The sequence below is a fragment of the Vanessa tameamea genome, chromosome 29 (assembly GCF_037043105.1).
Source record: "Vanessa tameamea isolate UH-Manoa-2023 chromosome 29, ilVanTame1 primary haplotype, whole genome shotgun sequence".
Lineage (NCBI taxonomy): Eukaryota > Metazoa > Arthropoda > Insecta > Lepidoptera > Nymphalidae > Vanessa > Vanessa tameamea.
The window spans coordinates 979,819-999,062 of NC_087337.1; the positions used below are offsets into that span (position 1 = coordinate 979,819).

Consider the following 19,244-nt stretch of genomic DNA (forward strand, 5'->3'; position numbering starts at 1 on the left):
ATAAAAATATATATAAAAAAAAAAATTGCAATGACCTTTTCAAATTTTTAACACGATGGAATGTAAAATAAAACTATCTCGAATCACCGCCATTAAAAAACGGCCAGGCCCTCAACAATAACAATACAAGGCCACTAAAACTTTTAACGTATATTTAAACTATCATAAAATTATTCTCATGTTTAAATATATTACGTCTTTATATGTCTATTATATATATATTTGTACACTATGTCGTATGATAATCGAACATATTATATAATAACTGAAATATGTCATGAAACTTAGCAGATCAGCGCTCCACCCAATCAAGTTTCCAAGTGTCCGAAACCGTACCCAAAAATCTCGCGGACGATTTGGAAAAACTCCTGTACCTTGGAAAAGTTTTGGAATTTCCGCTGTTGTTGTCCGATTGTCCTACGACAATATATGTATATATGTAACGAAAATACTGCAACTGGAAATATTAGAAAGAGTCAAAAAGCCACGGGTTCGGTTCCTCTTCCTGGTGATCCTCTACAATGCGAGTTTTAGAGGATACTAAAAATATTAGTAAATGTATGACAGAGGTCCTTGTGACGCGGCTGAAAAGCGAGACACCAATCATACTTTAACCTATACATTAAGTAGTTTGGCACTCAGAGACCCGCATACCTCCCTAAAGTGGAAGGGATGCATAAATGCACTTTAAGCGTGTAGGGAGATCAAACAATTTTTTTAAATACTTAATTTAACAATACATAAATAGTTACAGAATTTTCGATAGAAATGTCTTGACTCCGATTTTCTATTGTTAACATTTCATCTTATTACAAAAAACTTAAATGTCATAACTGGCAACTCGTAACAATCCTATGAAATAAAAAAAAAAAACAAAATCACATTCATTACTCTTCCCATTGAGATCAGCCCAGATATTCAACAAACACTGATAGTATTTAAACAAGGAACTAAATTGACATGTTTGCTGTATAGCCTGTTCCAATCGAGGGAGTCAAAATAAACAAACCTTGGATAGCCAGTTAGAAGCTATACAACGTGCCCGTGACGTCACCGCGTCAAGCGACACCCCCAACAACCCACGCCAGCGGAGATCTCGTCCCGCGAACGCCAGCGGCCGTGCGAACGTCGCCGCTCCGAGCTGCGCGTGCGCAGCGCGCAGACCGGAAGTGACGCAGGGGGTTATCGAACCTATTCTGCAGATGGCGTTGATGTCTTCATCAGCCCTACATTAACGAGTATTAATCGTTTCATTTAACGTGATGACGTCGGCGCCCCCTGTACTGCGCACGACAAACATACCTCGATAAATGTCCCTTAATTTATAATATTTAGTATGAACTTTAACTTCACTTCCAAATATCTGGTAACATTATCCAAGATCTCAAAGTTTGTCTCCCTTCTCTCGGGGAAAGGTTCACCCCTGTATAGACTTCGGCAGTTCTGAAGAGAGCAGCCGAGATCTCGCCATCTCTCTCGAATCGATCCAATCACGAAATGGGAAGCCGCGTACATTCTCACTCTTAATCTTTAAAGGTTTAATGTCACGATTTTGATGCTCGCCGATAATCTTCAAACGAAGCTAGAGGCGGGCTCAGTTAGGCGAGGGAATGTTTAGTTCCAGGCTATGGATTCGATCCAGCTTAGATACGGCGCGATTCGCGTATAGATACCGGGGTGGCCGGCCACGCCTAATGTTTTGCCGTGACTCACGATAGCAGTCACTAGGTACATGCAGTATAAATCAGGATGACTTATCTGAGCTGGACCTCCGCTGTCGCCCTGGAAAGTGCAGTTGAGTGCATTCAAATTCTACATCATAACTCTGTAGACGACTGTTATTGAAATAGAGCACTATTTCGATTACAAGACATCATTTTTAAACTTTTTTTATTTGGTGCTAGGGCTTTATACAAGCCCGTCTGGGTAGGTACCACCCGCTCATTAGTTATTCTACCGCTAAACAGCAGTGCTGCGATGGTGACCATTTACAATCAGGTGGCCCATATGCTCGTCCGGCCATAGACAATGTCGCTGTAAGAAATATTAACCATTCCTTATGTCGCCTATGCGCCACCAACCTTGGGAACTAAGACGTTATGTCCCTTGTGCCTGTAGTTACACTGGCTCACTCACCCTTTTAACCGGAACACAACGATACTGAGTACTGCTGCTTGGCGGTAGAATATCTCAAAAGTGGTGTGGTACCTACCCAGACGGGCTTGCTCAAGGCCCTACCACCAAGTAAATATTCCATAATTAAAATACTGATCCAGTGGCCTTACTTTACTCGAATCTTTGCCGGTGACTCTGTCTCCGTAGCACGTCTGCGTGGTGCTTTCGTACCCGCGAGGCATGTTCCGCACCCTTTTCGAGCTGTATAACGGGCCGCATTCTTCGTCCGAGAACTTGTCGAGTGCTACCTGAAGAAGAAACAAAATACAAATTCTTCAAATAATCAATAATATAAAACGATTCGACTCAAAAGATACTTTATTCGAGTAGGCTTTCACGAGCACTTTTGGATCGTCATTTCACAATCGATATCAAGTGAAGCTACCGCCGGTTCGAAATGTAGATTCTACCGAAAAGAACCGGCAAGAAACTCTTTTTCAACATCTAAAAATACAGTCAATGTCAGTTGAATACAATTATATATGTATGTAAATGAAAACGAAATATTCTTAATATCAAACTCACTAGTTAAATATCGAACGTAAATATTTACAGGAGATCTTATTTGAACCGCAAAATCTATTTTCCAACAGGGCTTTGTCCTTGATAGACTTATGTTAGATTTATTACTTTGACCAGAAACAACGGCTGGAACATTTTGAATGAAAAAAAAAAAAAAAATCACCTATTGACATTTAATATCCAAGTCGAAATCAATCGGGCTGAAATAAAATATATACATATACAATGTATTTAAATTTTTGCTATATATTCAAAAATATAAATTGGCAAACAAGGCATATTATTCAATACAAGACTACGTTAAAAATTAAAGATAAAAAAGCGTGAACTTGGCATTTATTGACATCAAGGCAGGATATATAAAAAAAATAATCGTTGATCACTTGACATATTCTGTAATTAAAGTAACTAGTGAGTTTCTTACCGGTTTCGATAGAATTTACATTCAATTCAACAGTGTAAGATGACTCAAACTTGCTTTTACGAGCCTACTTGAATGAACAATATTTTCTTTTAGGTTTTTCGTTTTGACCAAGTTTTACCTTTTGTAAAGTGTCCGTTTTCCCTGAGTGTGCATCGGTGGCCCCCCACCCAGTGACTGTGACCGTGTCATCATTGATCAGAGAGCCGTCGTGTAGACAAGCTGGTACCCTGTATCGGTTGAGGATCATTCTAGAAGAAAACATCAGATATATCAAATCGTCAGTACATACTTCATTAAACATAGCCATCACATAGTCTTCCGGCAAACTTCGAATTGTGAGTCAGTCAGTCACATCTCCCCAAGGTTATCCGGTGGTCGCCACCGCTATTAAAACGTACTCTGATGATTATTGGATCTGATACTATGTTTTTAATACTACAGGGAATAGAAGGTGGCAAGCCTACCATCGAGTAAATTGCCACCAATAAATACACCCCCCCATAAAATTTATGTATCTCCTGTTTCGTTCATTAACAGGGTAACATATACGGTCTAGTTCTTGGTGACCATTCATCCCTCCCTTTAAGACCGCCCCTCCCACCACGGCAAGGTGGTTCCTGGGGGGGGGGGTGTCTTATTATTATTATTACTATTATTAAACACGTGGGTTTCCCTTTCGACGCTTGTTTACATGTACGCCGATAATAATTATTGTATCGAATAATGTTTTTATTTTTAGGAAGGTGCCAATTAACCTTCCATCGAGCAAATTGCTACCAGTAACAAAATATTACATAAACGCCCCCTCCCCCCCTACTATCGCCATCACTTACTTCCTGTCCGTCTTCAGGAGTGCAATGTCGTGGTAGCTATACGGCGACTTGTAATTCGGATGTTTGTGTATCTCTGACACATAGTACAACTCATCTCGCTGAATCGTCTGAGATATCCTGAAGAAGCCGATGCGTACTTTCGTAACGTTACCGCTGGAATGTTAAAATATAAATATTATTGGAGTGTCAACGTATTGATAACTTAACGAACTAATTATCATTAGTAGACGACCATATTCGCATATGGTTCATCTGGTGCTAAGTGGTCACCACCGCCTATAGATTTTACACGATGCGGCACCAACCTAGCGAAATACGATGTTATGTCGGATATATTCTCATATGAGCAATATAATGGCATCATTTGGCAGTGTTGACACTCACGTGCTTCTTAGAGGCGTGACGTGAAGCCAGATCCTGTTCCTGAATTAACCCAATCAGATTAGCCTTCCCATCGAATTATGGAGGAGCTTACAAGAAGTGCCCTTGTATATAATGGGTACCAGACGGTAAATGGTACTGCCGCCTCGTTTTTCATAAGGTGGTCATGTCTCTGGGTGGCAATGATTTGGGACCAAGTGACCGGTTTTCCAGATTTTTTTTTTTTTTTCGCATTCGCAGCCTGTAAATTTGCCATTGCTGGGCTAAAGGCCTCCTCTCCCTTTGAGGAGGTTTGGAGCATATTCCACCACGCTGCTCCAATGCGGGTTGGCGGAATAAACATGTGGCAGAATTTCGTCGAAATTAGACACATGCAGGTTTCCTCACGATGAGTTTAATCAAATTTAAACAAGAATCTAAATGGACGCTTCGTTACACGAACGAGAAGAAAGATATGAGGGAAAGAGAAAGACAAAAGGGAAAAATCCGATTTACTCTTCACAACTACCTCCAAATATATAGTAATTACCAACGTTATTGGTTCATACTTTTACTCATCGACGTTATTAATCCATCCACATTCGTTGGTCTAGTGGCCTGAAATAAGGTCACAGAGCCTTAGGTTCTCGTTTAAAACCCCCAGATCAGGCCAATAAAATGACATCGGGCTTTTGTCGATTCTCGAAATTCTCAGTAGCAGTCCGAAGTCTGGATGTTGGCAGTGCGCACTCCCGTGCCTCAGACAACACTTTAAGCCGTTGATCCTGCGCCTTGAATTCTTTCCGACCGTCTCGGATTTGCCGTCCCATCGCATAAAAGTGGACCTGTGCTTGCACTATAATATCCCACGTAGTTTTCTGGTCTCCCATGAGGTTGGCCGGTATGACTGAAATCGGCAAAACGATATCTATAATAAAAAATAACGTACCCGTTGCGGCTGCTCGTGCAGTGAGCGGCGGTCAGTATGAATCTATCGCTGATGATGGAACCACCGCATTGCCATTCGTTGTTTGGCGAATCGTAACCAAGCAGCGCCTAAAAATGTCGTTCGAATTGTGAATCTAGTGTAAAAGGGGGTCGAGTGTAAGGTTGCCTTCGTGTACAGTCAGAGTATGATCCGTCTCTATTCCAGCGTACATCCAAAACTGTTTTGCTGACCGGTGATCGACTAGCAAATATCTGAACACATAAGTTAGCATTCGTATTAGTAGGATATACTTGATCACACGTAAATTATTAGGGTATTCTACTACGTTTGAAAAAGTACTTCAAAATGTTGAATTTCCTAAAAAAAATCCACTAATATATATATATATTTCGGCAAAATACACACGTTTTCTTGACATGAAATTAAATTAAATATCAAAACTTTTTTTATACCCGCAAAAGAGCTGTCAGTCATTTTGGTGACGTCACACTGATAAAAACAATAGTTGTCTATGTTCGACTGGCACTAATAATAAATATTTGGTGTTTTATTGCGAAAATAATTAATTACAATCACTATCGTTGGTGTTTAGTCTCTAGTTGTACAAATATTAATTCTTATCTAATTTCGAGATTTATTTTTCACTACCGGAAGTACCATATAATGATTGCGAGGGGAGCTCGAAGTCCATCGTCCTATAACTGATCAGATCCGACGAAAATATCTCGATCAATACAGAAATTATCTGCACCTGCAGTTTAACTCGCGCGAAATGTACATAAATTTACCAATACAAAACCCCCGAGAAGGGACGAATTAAAGGTACCCTATGTCCTTGCAAATTGTCATCAAAATCGGTTCAACTTAGGCGTGAAGAGGTAACAGACAATGTTACTTTCGCACTCGTGGTATTAGTATAAACAACAGACACCTCGAAATATCTCCAGCTAGATAAGGATCACACTGATATCTGAGGGTATATAGTCCAAGAAAATTCCTTACCATATGAGGAAACTCTCCATAAGAAGCATCAGTTCCACCAATGATCATAGTTTCCGGCCCCCAGTTACAATGGTTCATCCTTACCATTCCCATATACGGCGTCAGACTGTCCTCGCACGGAAACACGAAGTTGTCTTGGTACTGCAGACATTCTAAAAGAGTTTACACGTTGGTCCATTACCGGTTAAGTTAAGTTGAAATTAATTGTTGAATTAGTTTCCCTTAGTTTATAAAGTATGTCATGAGGAATACCATATATTCCATGAGAGAAATTATTCAGAAGCCCACCAAATCTTATATATTAATAGCATAAGCCGATTTTTGTTTTGATTATGGGACTATAGCTGGACGTAGAAGATCTATTACGGTCTTATTTCGAAGAGCTTCAGCCGTAGATGTGCAGAAAATTAAAGAAGATTCTTGATTGCAATTTACTGAATTTTTACGATTTGACAAAGAATTAATTTAAGAGATCGGAAAAAAGTTACTGAACGGGTAGAGAGCGGCGCTATATACAAAAAAAACAAATGTAAAACGTACGAACGTACGTTGTCAATTAACAATTAAATTAAATCAAAACAAAACCTGTCAAATGGTGGGACATTTGTATCATACTGTTGAATAAACGCTAATTTTCGCGGGCTACCCACTATTGATATATCAAGTACCACGTTCACGGCGCACTCAAAGATCAAAATCGAAAATGTCTCTATTCAAATAGGCTCATAAAAAGCACCTTTGAATCGTCATGTTACAGTTGAATTATATGTAAAGGTACTACCGGTTAGGTTAGGTTAGGTTAGGCGAGCGTGGGGTACATGTCAGTCACCTCCTCGTGGTGTACCCTGGGCAACGGGACCGGCTTGAGCTTGCTCGTCGGCCACGGCTAAGACTGGCGGGAGGGATGCCCCGCGGGGCCGCTCCTGGTACGTCCCTGATCGGCGTCAGGGCGAACCATGTGAGTGGCCTCGTTGGCTAGGAGGGAGTGGGAGGGCTCGCTACTCGAGCCTCCCAGGTGTTTTACACCGGCGGTCAGCGGCGGAGCCTACCATCTTATCCGCCGCAGGGTGTCAGCTTCGTTGACGCCCAGCCTCCAGTGGCGGACTCGGGGGAGTTCGCCACATTCCCACGTGGACGATGAAGGGGAAGGCGCGCACTAGGCGCGCTTTCCATGAATATTCAGCCGCCTTACGGCGGCTGCCGCTGGTGGGGTCGCGGTTGCATGCCCTTGGCGATCCCGTACAATTTTAGAAAAGAGAATACGAGGAACCATTGAAAAATCCAACCTATAGAACAAGCAGGGTTCCGAAAAGGATTCTCTACTATGGACCATATTCATTCTGTTGAAATGCTTATAGAAAAATACCAAGAGTACCAGAAGCCGCTCTACCTACTTTTAATTGACTATCAAAAGGCATTTGACACCCTGCACCATCATTCAATTTAGGATGCTCTACACTCACAAAATATTGAAATGCCATATAATAAAGTCCTGCAAAATCTCTACATAAACTGCAGTAGTAGAATTAAACTGGAGTCGACCGGGCCGCCCATACGAATAAAGAGAGGAGTCAGGCAAGGCGATCCGATATCTCCAACACATTTTATTTCAGTGCTAGAGTCAGTCTTTGCGAAAATAAATTGGAAAAAAGTTGGTGTGAATATAAATGATAACAACCTGAGCCATCTAAGGTTTGCTGACGACGTTGTTTTGTTATCCGAAAATACCAACCAACTACAATTTATGGTGGACACCCTAAACATCGAAAGTAAGCGGGTTGGACTGGAAATTTTTCCGAACCGATACGACTTAGGAACCTTCAAGAAAAGAGCTTACTCTTTCCTGAAAGGCCGGCAACCCACCTGCAAGCCCCCCGGTGTTGCAGATGTCCATGGGCGGTGGTAGTCACTTTCCATCAGGTGAGCCTCCTGCTCGTTTGCCACCTCTAACATAAAAAAAAAAAAAATCAATCTGAGTAAAACCACTATTATGACAAACAGCATTAAAAACCCCGTATATTTAAACAACGAGCAACTAGGTTACACCGACTCCTTTATCTATCTGGGAAAACAAATCTCATTTAATAATAAAAAACAACGAGCAGGACATCAATAGGAGAATTTCAATTCCATGGAAAAAGTTCTGGAGCTTAAAGGGAGTACTAAAAAGTGACATGTCAATGAAAATAAAACAAAAAGCCATGGACTCTTGCATTCTGCCATCATTGACATACGCCTGCCAAACTTGGAAATTTACAAATCGAACGGAAATGAATGATGAACGGAAATTAGATCATGCCAAAGGAGTATGGAGAGAAGCATTACGAAAGTTAGGCGAATACAAAAAATACCACACACAAGCATAAGGGAGAAGACTAAAAGTCATCGATGCTCTCTCTTACTCAAAAAGTGGCGCTGGGCTGGCCATAAATCTAGAATTACTGACAATAGATGGACAAAAAGATTGACTTCCTGATTCGGACCCATAGATATAAGAAAAAGAGAAAGACCAGTGGCACGGTGGGCTGACAACATAGTGCAAGTGGCTGGAAAACACTGGATGAATGTAGCTTGCGATAGAGACCAATGGCGAACTCTAGAGGAGGCCTTCACCTTCGAGACGAGGGGTTCTTCTTTGTTATATGATTAAAATTATATGTATATTTATTTATGTTTTTAAAATAATTACATAATAAGAATACACTTTAAAATATTTTGTTTTCATTTTGTTTTAATTGTAAATTTTTATAATTAACAAAGAAATATAAGCCTTTTTATTATTATTTATTATTATAAAGAACACTTACTCCGGAACGATATCCTGTAGGGAGCGGTCATTGAATAGTTCGTCAATGGCTCGCAGCCATCAACGGTTGTTGGAAACCCACGGACGCTCGGGGTCACAAAAACATAACTGTAATCGTCTGTTGTCGTCGTTTCTCTGTAATATTAAAGTCGTGTAAATAAGAGGCGAAATGGAAACACACGTGTTTAAATACCATTACTGTTCAACAAAATGCCACAGGTTCAAATCAGGATGTGCATCCTTTAATGTGTTCAATGTGTGATTATATTCCACCTTCTCAATGTGTGGTAGAGCTATGTGCAAGCCAAGATGGGAACAACCCACTCATTACGTTCCGGTTTGAAGGGTGAGTGAGTCATTGCTACAAGGGACCTAACATTTTAGTTACCAAGACTTGTGGCACATTGGTAATGTAATAGATGAGTAGATGGCAATGTTGATGGGCAGTGGTCACAATTTACCATCAGGTGGTTCCGTTCGCTAGTGTACCTACCAATATTAAACTTTAAAAACAAAATGATTCTTACTCTTTATGAGGCCTAAGATGTCTCTCGTCTAATATGGGTATATAGTCCTCCACACAGCAAACTTTGAGTTTATCACAAAACTGTAATTAAATTATAAAAATTTGATTTATATAAAACTTTGAAAGTTTCCTTGGTAATTGGGCGGTGTGCAACCTCACCTGGGTAGGTACTGACCCTGGTCATGGGTACTAGGAATTATTAACCTTAGGGTTGATTAATGCACATCGTCAAGCACCATCATCCTTGGGAACCAAGATGTTAAGTCTCTTATGCCTGCGATACTGGCACACTCGGAAGACAACCATGCTAAGTGTTGCTGTTTGACGATAGAATATATGATGGTACTCAACCAGATGGACTTGCACAAGGCCCATCATCAAGCACGATAAGGAACTTCAGTCCAAGATAACTATCAAATTATCTAAGTTTGCCTACCACTGGCTTCTTTCCTTCCTTTATCACGTTGAAAGCAAATGGACACTTGGATATGTCCATACAAGTCCCCTGTTTTCCATCCTTTCCGAAACACAAGTCAGTTGGTCCTACAAATTGTAAAAACATAAAGTAACAGCTAGCAGATGTTCCAACGCCGGTCAATGGTGGGATACGCATGTGGCAGACTTTAATACGGCCCAAACAGGTTTCCTCGCGATGGTTTCCTTCACCTCCGAGCACGAGATTGAGTATGACCACAAGTTAAACACACGAAATTCATTTGTGCTTACTCGGGCTCGATCTCATCTTTTAAAACTCACGTGTTCTGACATTTGGGTTTACTCGGCTCGTCAGTTATATATTTATATGGTTAATAATAATATTGTACACAACAACCGCATGAAAACATCGTCAGAAAACCTGCACTACCTATCCACCAACCCGCACGTTCGCAGCATTTGTTCCACTAAAGCCGCCAATCTCCAAGCCTGAAATAAGAGGAGCAAAACTTTGCCCAGCAGTAGAGATATTGGCTGCTACTTAAAGTTACTAAAAACCTCAAAGATATACTTACGACAATAGTACCACAAAAATGCCAGAATTATAAACGTCGTTACACAGAGCCCTAGTAAAATGACCTTGCGGTATCTCTTTACGAAGGTTTTTCTTTCTGTAACCACCAAGAGGTTCTGTAAAGATGATGAATATTTTAAAATTGGTAATGATAATGTTTGCCCCGTTGTTGAAATTCGGCCGTACCTATTCAGTATCCAACATTTGAGAAAAACGTTTAGGATTTTGGATCTTTTGAACATTTATGGTTTTGATGTCTAACATTTTTCCATTCGCTTTCCTGTAGTATGTGGAAGTGACATCGTGTAAGGGGGCGGAAGTGCATAACACGAAGCCGCGGAAGCGCGCTATTTTACCAATGAGCACGCGGTGCTAGAGTTGACCGTTAGATGGTACCGACACATTTTCCGTGAGGACATAATATTAATATCGCTTAACTAAAGTGAGACATCAAATATCACGTCATGTGATACGTCATGATTACTGCAAGGCTAACTCGCTATATTCATTGATAACACTAGAGTTCGTCAATGGCTTCCGACGAAAATGGGTTGACGAACAAAGACGAAAAGGAACTGTTTTGAACTGAACCATTTCATCTTTACCCATTATACAAGAAAATGTTGCATATTTTGATGAAGAGTAGTTTTTAATTAGCAAACACAAAAAATCGTTTCCAAGTCATAAAAAAATATATCAGTGCGAATATTCACCAAATACTCTTTTTAAACAATTTAAAGATACTCGTTTCCATAGATTAAATAACTTTTTTTTATGATATAGGTTGGCGGACGAGCTAATGGGCCACTTGATGATGTAAGTGGTCACCATCGCCCACAGACAATGGCGCTGTAAGAAATATTAAACATTCCTTTCATCGCCAATGCGCCACCGACCTTGATAACTAAGATGTTATGTCCCTTATGACTGTAGTTACACTGGCTCACTCACCCTTCAAACCGGAACAAAACAATACTGAGTACTGCTGTTTTGGCGGTACAACATCTGATGATTAGGTCGTACCTACCCAGGAGGGCTTGCACAAAGCCCTAACACCAAGTAAACTTTTCAATTTTAAAGTGTCGATAGCTCAATCGTTTTCGGGCCGCGTAGCGATATTAAAAGGTGCAGGTTTCACCTTGACCTCTTGAGCTTTTGTCACTATACCCCCCTAGCACAAGCTTTAAGCTTAATTGGATGATTAAATAGGAATAATAGTATTTTCTTAAAATGGGGCTCTTTATAGAAAGTCTCGTACAGGTAAGTATTATGTATGGTAGTAAGTACAGGGCGAATATGTCATGAGTTTTATTTTATTGTACATACTTTGAGTGCGTTGACGTACCAGAACGATATTCATAGTTTTTTAGATGCGGTGAATACCCATCAAAATCAAATCGATGACATCTGTTATTCTGACGACATCCGATTTTAGATGCGGTTTGTGCACACTGACCTCAGAAGCCTCCAGCTTGAGCCGTTCGTCACAGGCTTCCTTCCCCTTCTTGCCAAAGGGAAACATTTTGCTTGAAATTATCTCGCTGTAACGTGAATAAGTCAAAAATCTGAAACAATCGAAAACATTCTTAATGGGACCGTGTACACCATGTCTATTACTGTATCAACTAAAAGGGATATGACATCTTAGCTTCCGAGGTCGGTGGCGCATTGCTGATGCAAGGAATGGTTAATATTTCTTACAGCGCCTAATGTCTGTCTATGGGCGATAGTGGCCCGTTGACAGACCGGCATATACAGTAAATAAAAATGGAAAAATCCATGGGCCATATCGGAAATTTTGAGGTAAAACTAAAGTAGACGTTAGTAGTTTAATGGAACAAAGTCGTATTATAAATAAAGGTATATTAGATTAGATTATTATTATGCCGAGATGGCCCAGTGGTTAGAACGCGTGCATCTTAACCGATGATTTCGGGTTCAAACCCAGGCAGGCACCGCTGAATTTACATGTGCTTAATTTGTTTATAATTCATCTCGTGCTCGGCGGTGAAGGAAAACATCGTGAGGAAACCTGCATGTGTCTAATTTCAACGAAATTCTGCCACATGTGTATTCCACCAACCCGCACTGGAGCATCGTGGTGGAATATGCTCCATACCTTCTCCTCAACGGGAGAGGAGGCCTTAGCCCAGCAGTGGGAAATTTACAGGCTGATTATTTATGTTATGTTTATAGATTAGTCAACTGTCGAAAGTTTGTTCAAATTCATTCCTTAACATGTACAGCCTAACTGCTTCTGCTGAGCTAAGGCCTCGTCTTCCAGTAGCATATTCCACCACGCTGCTCCAATACGGGTCGATTGACGAGGATCGATTGATGAGTTAAGATGTGAAATCGTATGAGATAAACCTAAATTCACCTTCGCATTCACTATACAATGGTGTCTGTGACGTCATCGCATTGATACCACCGGACGTATTTTTTCATTTCATCAACTCACAACACCCCGTAACACTATAGGAGATATCGTCACGTAAAGCGGGTCAGTAACTTACGGCCGAAATTGATCAAACGTCGTCGCTCCGAACTATTCGTTAACAGATTATAGATTTAAAGTAATCCCAGGGGACCGTGCGGGGAGCGGGCGAGCGGGTACGTTTTTACGGGTTATCGAACTAATTTCGCAAATGGCGTTGATCACTTTATCAGTCTTATATTGACGAGTATTAATCATAGTTTGATTTGATGTGTTGACGTCGGCGCCCTGTTTTATACAGAGGCCGCCTAAACTTATGTTTAGGGTGGCTTCGCACGGGTGCAATGCTGATACTATAATATATACTACAGTATATTTTTATACGCAACGTTCGGTTTTTCAGACATTAGACAACACAAACCGCCATGACCCTGCGTTTGAAATCTCTAATATCTTCGAAAATATTCATTTAAATTACACGCTGTAAAGGGTCATATTGATCTATATTAAATGCGCAATGTATTTAATGTACTTAATTGAATAAGGATTAATGCTGTATTGCTTAAAATCGCTTCGTAAGTAAGCCATTATTTCTCTCGAAAAGTAAAAGATAAAGAATAGTTACTGTGGTTTAGCACTAAGAGACATACATATACCATCGTTGACTTTTTTTATAGAACTTTAAAGGTTTTCATTGCTGTTGTACATTATTTTGATTTATCTCGTAGGGTTTGCAACGTAAGCGCACAAAACGTGTTTATTTACTACATCACTTTGGAAACCTCTAAAATGATCCGTGTTTCTCTACTATATTTTGCGTGTATTATACATATAAACCTTCCTCTTGAATCAATCTATCTATTAAAAAATCGCATCAGAATCCGTTGTGTAATTTTAAAGATCTAAGCATATATACTAACAAGTAAATAATTATTTATTACAACGGAAGCGTCTTAAAATTCTTGTAATAACAATTCCATAAATAATGATAAACGAGAACTTCAAGTTAAGAAGTATGTATGTATATGTTACCGTTAATTTGCGTAAATCCCCCGTTAATTGCTTGTCGCGTAATAACCTTGCGTAAATGAACTAGTACCATATAATTTAGTAATTTAATCTGCTAAGTTTAATTTATTTTTTAATTTCAGCTTAATTAAATACTTCTATGTATGTAGGTACTTACGAAAACCTCGCGACAAATTTTTATGATTAAAGAAATTGTGTATGAGGTTATAGATTGAAAGTTAAAATTTTAAAGGAAAATTTTATTTTCTTCATTTTAGAGCATTTAAATAAATCCTTTTTTTAAAAAGTATTTTTACTTTGAATTTATTTTTTACTTTTTAGTTATGTTTTCGATTAACTCTCAACAAGCCCTGTCATTTGATACCTATATTGAAGAAGTGGATAAAAAATAACTATTCTGCCATCTCAAATGTTCCACTATATTGGACTTATAATGACGTCAAGCATCCAAACTTAACGTGTATACAAAATTTCAGCCAAATCGGTTAAAGATATCTGCTTCATAATTGAGTACCAAGATTCCACCCGTACATACATTGCAAGTTAAATAAAAACTTTAAAAAACGTCTATAAAGCAACGATTTGGGTGGTTTTATTTAATTTTCCGTACCGAGTGATAGACTTGATTTTAAGTACCTTTATTTTTAATCGAAACCAAAGTCATTACCACTACCTATGTCTCTTATCGAAGTCTTCTAAGAACTGTGATAAGACAATCATAACCTTGTTGGATAACCAATAGATTAAATATATTATTTAGCACATGTCCAGCGTGACTGTCATAGATTTTTGTTTTACTTTTTTTTGACGCTATCAGTCGCCTGCTACGACCTCTTTGGTTCATATCTGCACTTTTTGAGAATTGAGAATAAAAAAAAAAAAGTTATCTAGTACAGAAAAACTCAATAATTTATCTATATGTATATAAGCGAAATACCGCTCACTGATTAATCACGAAATCTCAGAAACTATAACACGTACAATCATGAAATTTGGCAGATAGGTTCCTTATAGGGTGTTGACATCCGCATCATTTACTTAACTCCACCCCTAAGGGGGCTAAAACGGGCATTGGAAGTTTGTATGGTTAAGTCTAAGGTAATTTTAGTCTTTCAAAAGTTATAAGAAATAAAAGTTAACGAACTCATTTATTGTTTTTTTTTTTTTTTGTATTGACGTACTTGGAAATTTGTTAACTGATGGTAAGCGGTAACCGTCGTCCGTATAAATATGCACTGTAAGGAAAGTTAAAAATCTCAACTAAGATGTTATGTCAGCCTTGCACTGCCACACTGAGAACAGAACTACAAGTATTTATTTTGGTAGATTTTGTGATGAGTCGGTGGTACCCATGCACGAAGCCCTACCGCTAAGTTTAATCTAATTCGTTTATAGCTTACAGAGGAATATAATAAAAATGTAATATTATGTAACTGAAATAAGATAAAACCATCTGCACTAAAATAACTCTGTCCGTCTGTTGCTCTATCACAGCCCAAAACTCTGAACAGATTTGATAGAACTCGAAGGACGTACGCAATTGAATCAAATTCCTTTATTCGATATAGAAGCATTACACTTACTTATTGATATGATGATGTCAAATCAAACACTACCACCGGTCCGGAAAAGGAAACGCCCTGACCTGAGAACCCGACGAAAGAAACTCAGCGGGTTATTTTTCTCATTATATTGTATATGATCGTATACATATGTATATTCAATACTAGCGATCCGCACCGGTCTCGCACGGGCGCAATGCTGATACTAAAATAAGTATACTACAGAATATCTTACAACGTTCACAGTTTTTCAGTCATTAGACAATACAAATCGCTATGTCCCTGCATTTTAAATCTGTAATATCATCGAAAATATTCATTTGAATTACATGCTGTAAAGGCCATATTGATCTACATTAAATGCACAATGTATTTAAGGTACTTTATTGGATAAGGATTAACGCTGTATTGCTTAAAATCGCTTCGTAAATAAGCCATTATTTCTCGTAAAAAGTAAACGATAAAAATGTCTGTTGTGGGCTATCCCTAAGAGATAGACGTATACTACCGCAGAATTTTTTAAAGACATTTTTAAGGTGTACATTATTTTGTATGTATTAAATAAAATCGCATCAAAATCCGTTGTGTAAATTTAAAGATCTAAACATACACATGGACAGACAGCGGTAAGCGACTTTGTTTTATATTTACTATGTAATGATATCACAAATAAATATCCAGGAGGCGATCATTCCATTCCCCAAAGTGTGCTATAAACCATGAGTTTACAAATTCTATAATAACCTTTCGCATACGAGCGTTCTGGGTTTTTTTTATATATTTGACAATAGAGGCATTTTATACGCTTATTGTTAAAACCGTATACATTGCCTCATAAAAGAGTTACCGACTATATGCAGTCGAGTAACAGGAGTGATATGCCTCACATCTGACGAAAAACCTCTAAAACGCGACGGAAGGCGCGGGCGCCGCCCCAATTCGCTTTGGATACACGTGCCGGATTCTCATATTCCCCGTAGTGGTTACCTCACGTTTTTTTCCTTCGCCAAACACCGTGTAAACAATAATATGATCACATCGTTCTATGAATAATTAATTATTATATTTAATTTGATTTGATATAATTCTATTTTTTTTTTCCTTATTTTAATTTACGACCTGGTCCCGTTTAACCAACCTTTGGATACGGAGACCTAAAGACGGGCGCATTGCAACTAATAAATAATAATAATTATTATTTTTTGTCCCTAAAATATTTAAACTGCATTCCAACCATAACAGGAAAAGAGTCAAATAAACAACATTTGACAGCAAATTGACGCGATATCATTGGTCGAGAGCTTGATTAATCTATGATATTCACTGTGGATCTAATCAGTGGTTGTACCCATCCAGGCCTTGGCCTTAACACCATATAAATCTTGTATGTTATAGTAGAGTTAACATAAAAGTATATATTTTTTGTGTGTTTTATTTGTATTGGCCCTTTACAGCATATCATTTAAATGAATATAAGATATTACAGATTTAAAACGCAGGGACACAGCGGTTTGTATTGTCTAATGATTGAAAAACTGTGAACGTTGTAAGACATTCTGTGGTATATTTAGTATCAGCATTGCAACCGTGCGAAGGCGGGCCGGGTCGCTAGTTAGCTTATAAGAATTAATAAATGTCGAGACCATCTGTTTAAACTGTCCCCAGGACCTCGTCGTATTCAGTCATAGCCTGTTCCAATCGAAGTAGGAAGACAAACAAACCTTAGATTCACGTAAATATTTCACGCGATTCGCTAATAACTCGGCTATGTTGTGCACTACTGAGAGTTTATGATTGATATATATTTATTTATAATACAAAACAATTGCACTTAACTACTTTATATCCATTTTAATTTCACTTCCAAAGTTCCGATAACAGTTTCGTCGACGTTCAAAACGGCGTCATTTCAAAAGTTGCCTATTTGTCTTTTCTCCTCTTATGGTTGGAACACACGTAAATCACGCTCCGTGATAAGTTTCGTAAGTTCCCATTTACTATAATTATAACATTATACAAACGAATAACGTCGATAACATTTATTACGTAATACGAATAAAGGTATTCTTTGCCGAAGAGAAAAAAAAATCATCAAACGAAATCGTTCTAGAATTTTTTCTTTTTTTAATTCAAATATACTTTTTTAATGACTCTACTATAACATACAAGATTTACTTGGTGGTAAGGCCTTGTGGATACCCGCCTGTATGGGTACCATCTACTCATTAGATATATACCGCCAAACAGTAACACGAGCCAGTGTAATTACACTGGCTACGTTATGTTAGCTCCAGGCGTTATTGGCGCATTATCGATGTTATGAATGGTTTATATTTCTTACAGCGTCAATTTAACGGTGGTGACCACTTACCGTCAGGTGACCCATCCACCTATGTATATTTTTAAAAACCCTACAAGATCAAATTATGATTTTTATATTTAAAAAAATTGGGAAATTGTACCTATATATTATGTATGTATTGTAGAAGTAATTTTAGTTAAACGTCTTGCCTACGTGACTTATAAATGAAACCGATTTCTAACAAAAACATAATTAATATATCTCTAATATATGTACGTATTAAATCTAATGTAATCTAATTATTGAAACAAACATTTGGACTACAAAAATAGACGCGTTTTACCTGAAATAAAACGCATATTAAACTACTTACCTTATTAGAAGCTTAAATAATGAGACTTGTTTGATATCGCCCGGTGAAAAGATGCCAATGTGACTTAATAAATATATTGTGTGAAAGAATAAATATTTAATTTGAAAAAGTAATTATATATAATTCAACCAAAATGAAAATATTTGAAAACAATTTGCTTTTACAAGTAAGATATGTATAATTAAGCTATGAAAATGAATCGTTTAAATCAATTCAGTTTATAACAATTCCTTAAATTGCTTCAATGCACAGGATTAAACAGGGAAGTCAAGGTAGAATTACTATTCGAAAAAGATAAAATTTCACGCCGATAGAATTTTTGGAAAGTATTAGCTGATCTCCAGTTTCCTCGAGCCAATATATCATCAAGAGGAAAATTGTTAATCCAATTGCTCGAAGCTACAGCGGAACGTATGCTTCCTGGAGTTAGTTATGTATATAACCTTACCTTTTTCAGTTTCGAAATACATATTAAACACTATCACAGTACGTTTATATCACAGCACTTAATAAAATAAAACTATAAAATAAGAGGCCAAAAAACCTCTTCACACAACGAAACGACATTCACCGGCTGTTAAGAAAAACTAGTGCCGTTTACTAAATTTTCGTCTAGAGTCACCCACCGGCCGCCGCTCTATTCCGCTCCTAAAGTTCTCGAACGCAATGACATTTGATAACAACAGTACAGATTATAAATAATAAAATATTAATATTGCATCATGCATCATCATGTCAATAATTTTATTCCGATCAACATTTAATTTAATTAAAAAATATATAAATAAAGTAGGTTACATTATATTTAAATATATTATCAATAAAAAATATATTTACCATTAAATAATCGAGGTCATCGAACTCCGTTCGCGCCAAAATATATTCGAGATTTATTCTACTGTCAACAGCGTTTATCTTTCGTCCAGAAACAAATT

General features: G+C 38.1%; 1 protein-coding gene across 1 annotated transcript; it reads right to left on the bottom strand.

Moving 5' to 3' along the window:
- Positions 1–863: 863 nt before the first annotated feature.
- Positions 864–18,938, bottom strand: LOC113399275 (serine protease snake-like). Its single transcript, XM_064219890.1, has 12 exons — positions 18,758–18,938; positions 12,063–12,171; positions 10,608–10,722; positions 10,034–10,140; positions 9,599–9,678; positions 9,073–9,206; positions 6,266–6,417; positions 5,264–5,370; positions 3,955–4,107; positions 3,240–3,369; positions 2,286–2,423; positions 864–1,782 (listed from the first exon to the last, which is right to left on the bottom strand). The coding sequence occupies exons 2-12, from the start codon at positions 12,126–12,128 to the stop codon at positions 1,615–1,617; spliced, it is 1,350 nt and encodes a 449-aa protein (XP_064075960.1). The 5' UTR covers positions 12,129–12,171; positions 18,758–18,938; the 3' UTR covers positions 864–1,614.
- Positions 18,939–19,244: the final 306 nt, after the last annotated feature.

Bases quoted from the DNA above. Each gene is read 5' to 3' on its own strand.
- LOC113399275 (XM_064219890.1), bottom strand. From the start codon at position 12,128: ATGTTTCCCTTTGGCAAGAAGGGGAAGGAAGCCTGTGACGAACGGCTC. The intron at 10,723-12,062 runs GTCAGTGTGCAC...TCATCTTTACAG, and splicing joins TCAAGCTGGAGGCTTCTGAG to AACCTCTTGGTGGTTACAGA. The intron at 3,370-3,954 runs GTAAGTGATGGC...GTTTTCTTCTAG, and splicing joins CTCCTGAAGACGGACAGGAA to AATGATCCTCAACCGATACA.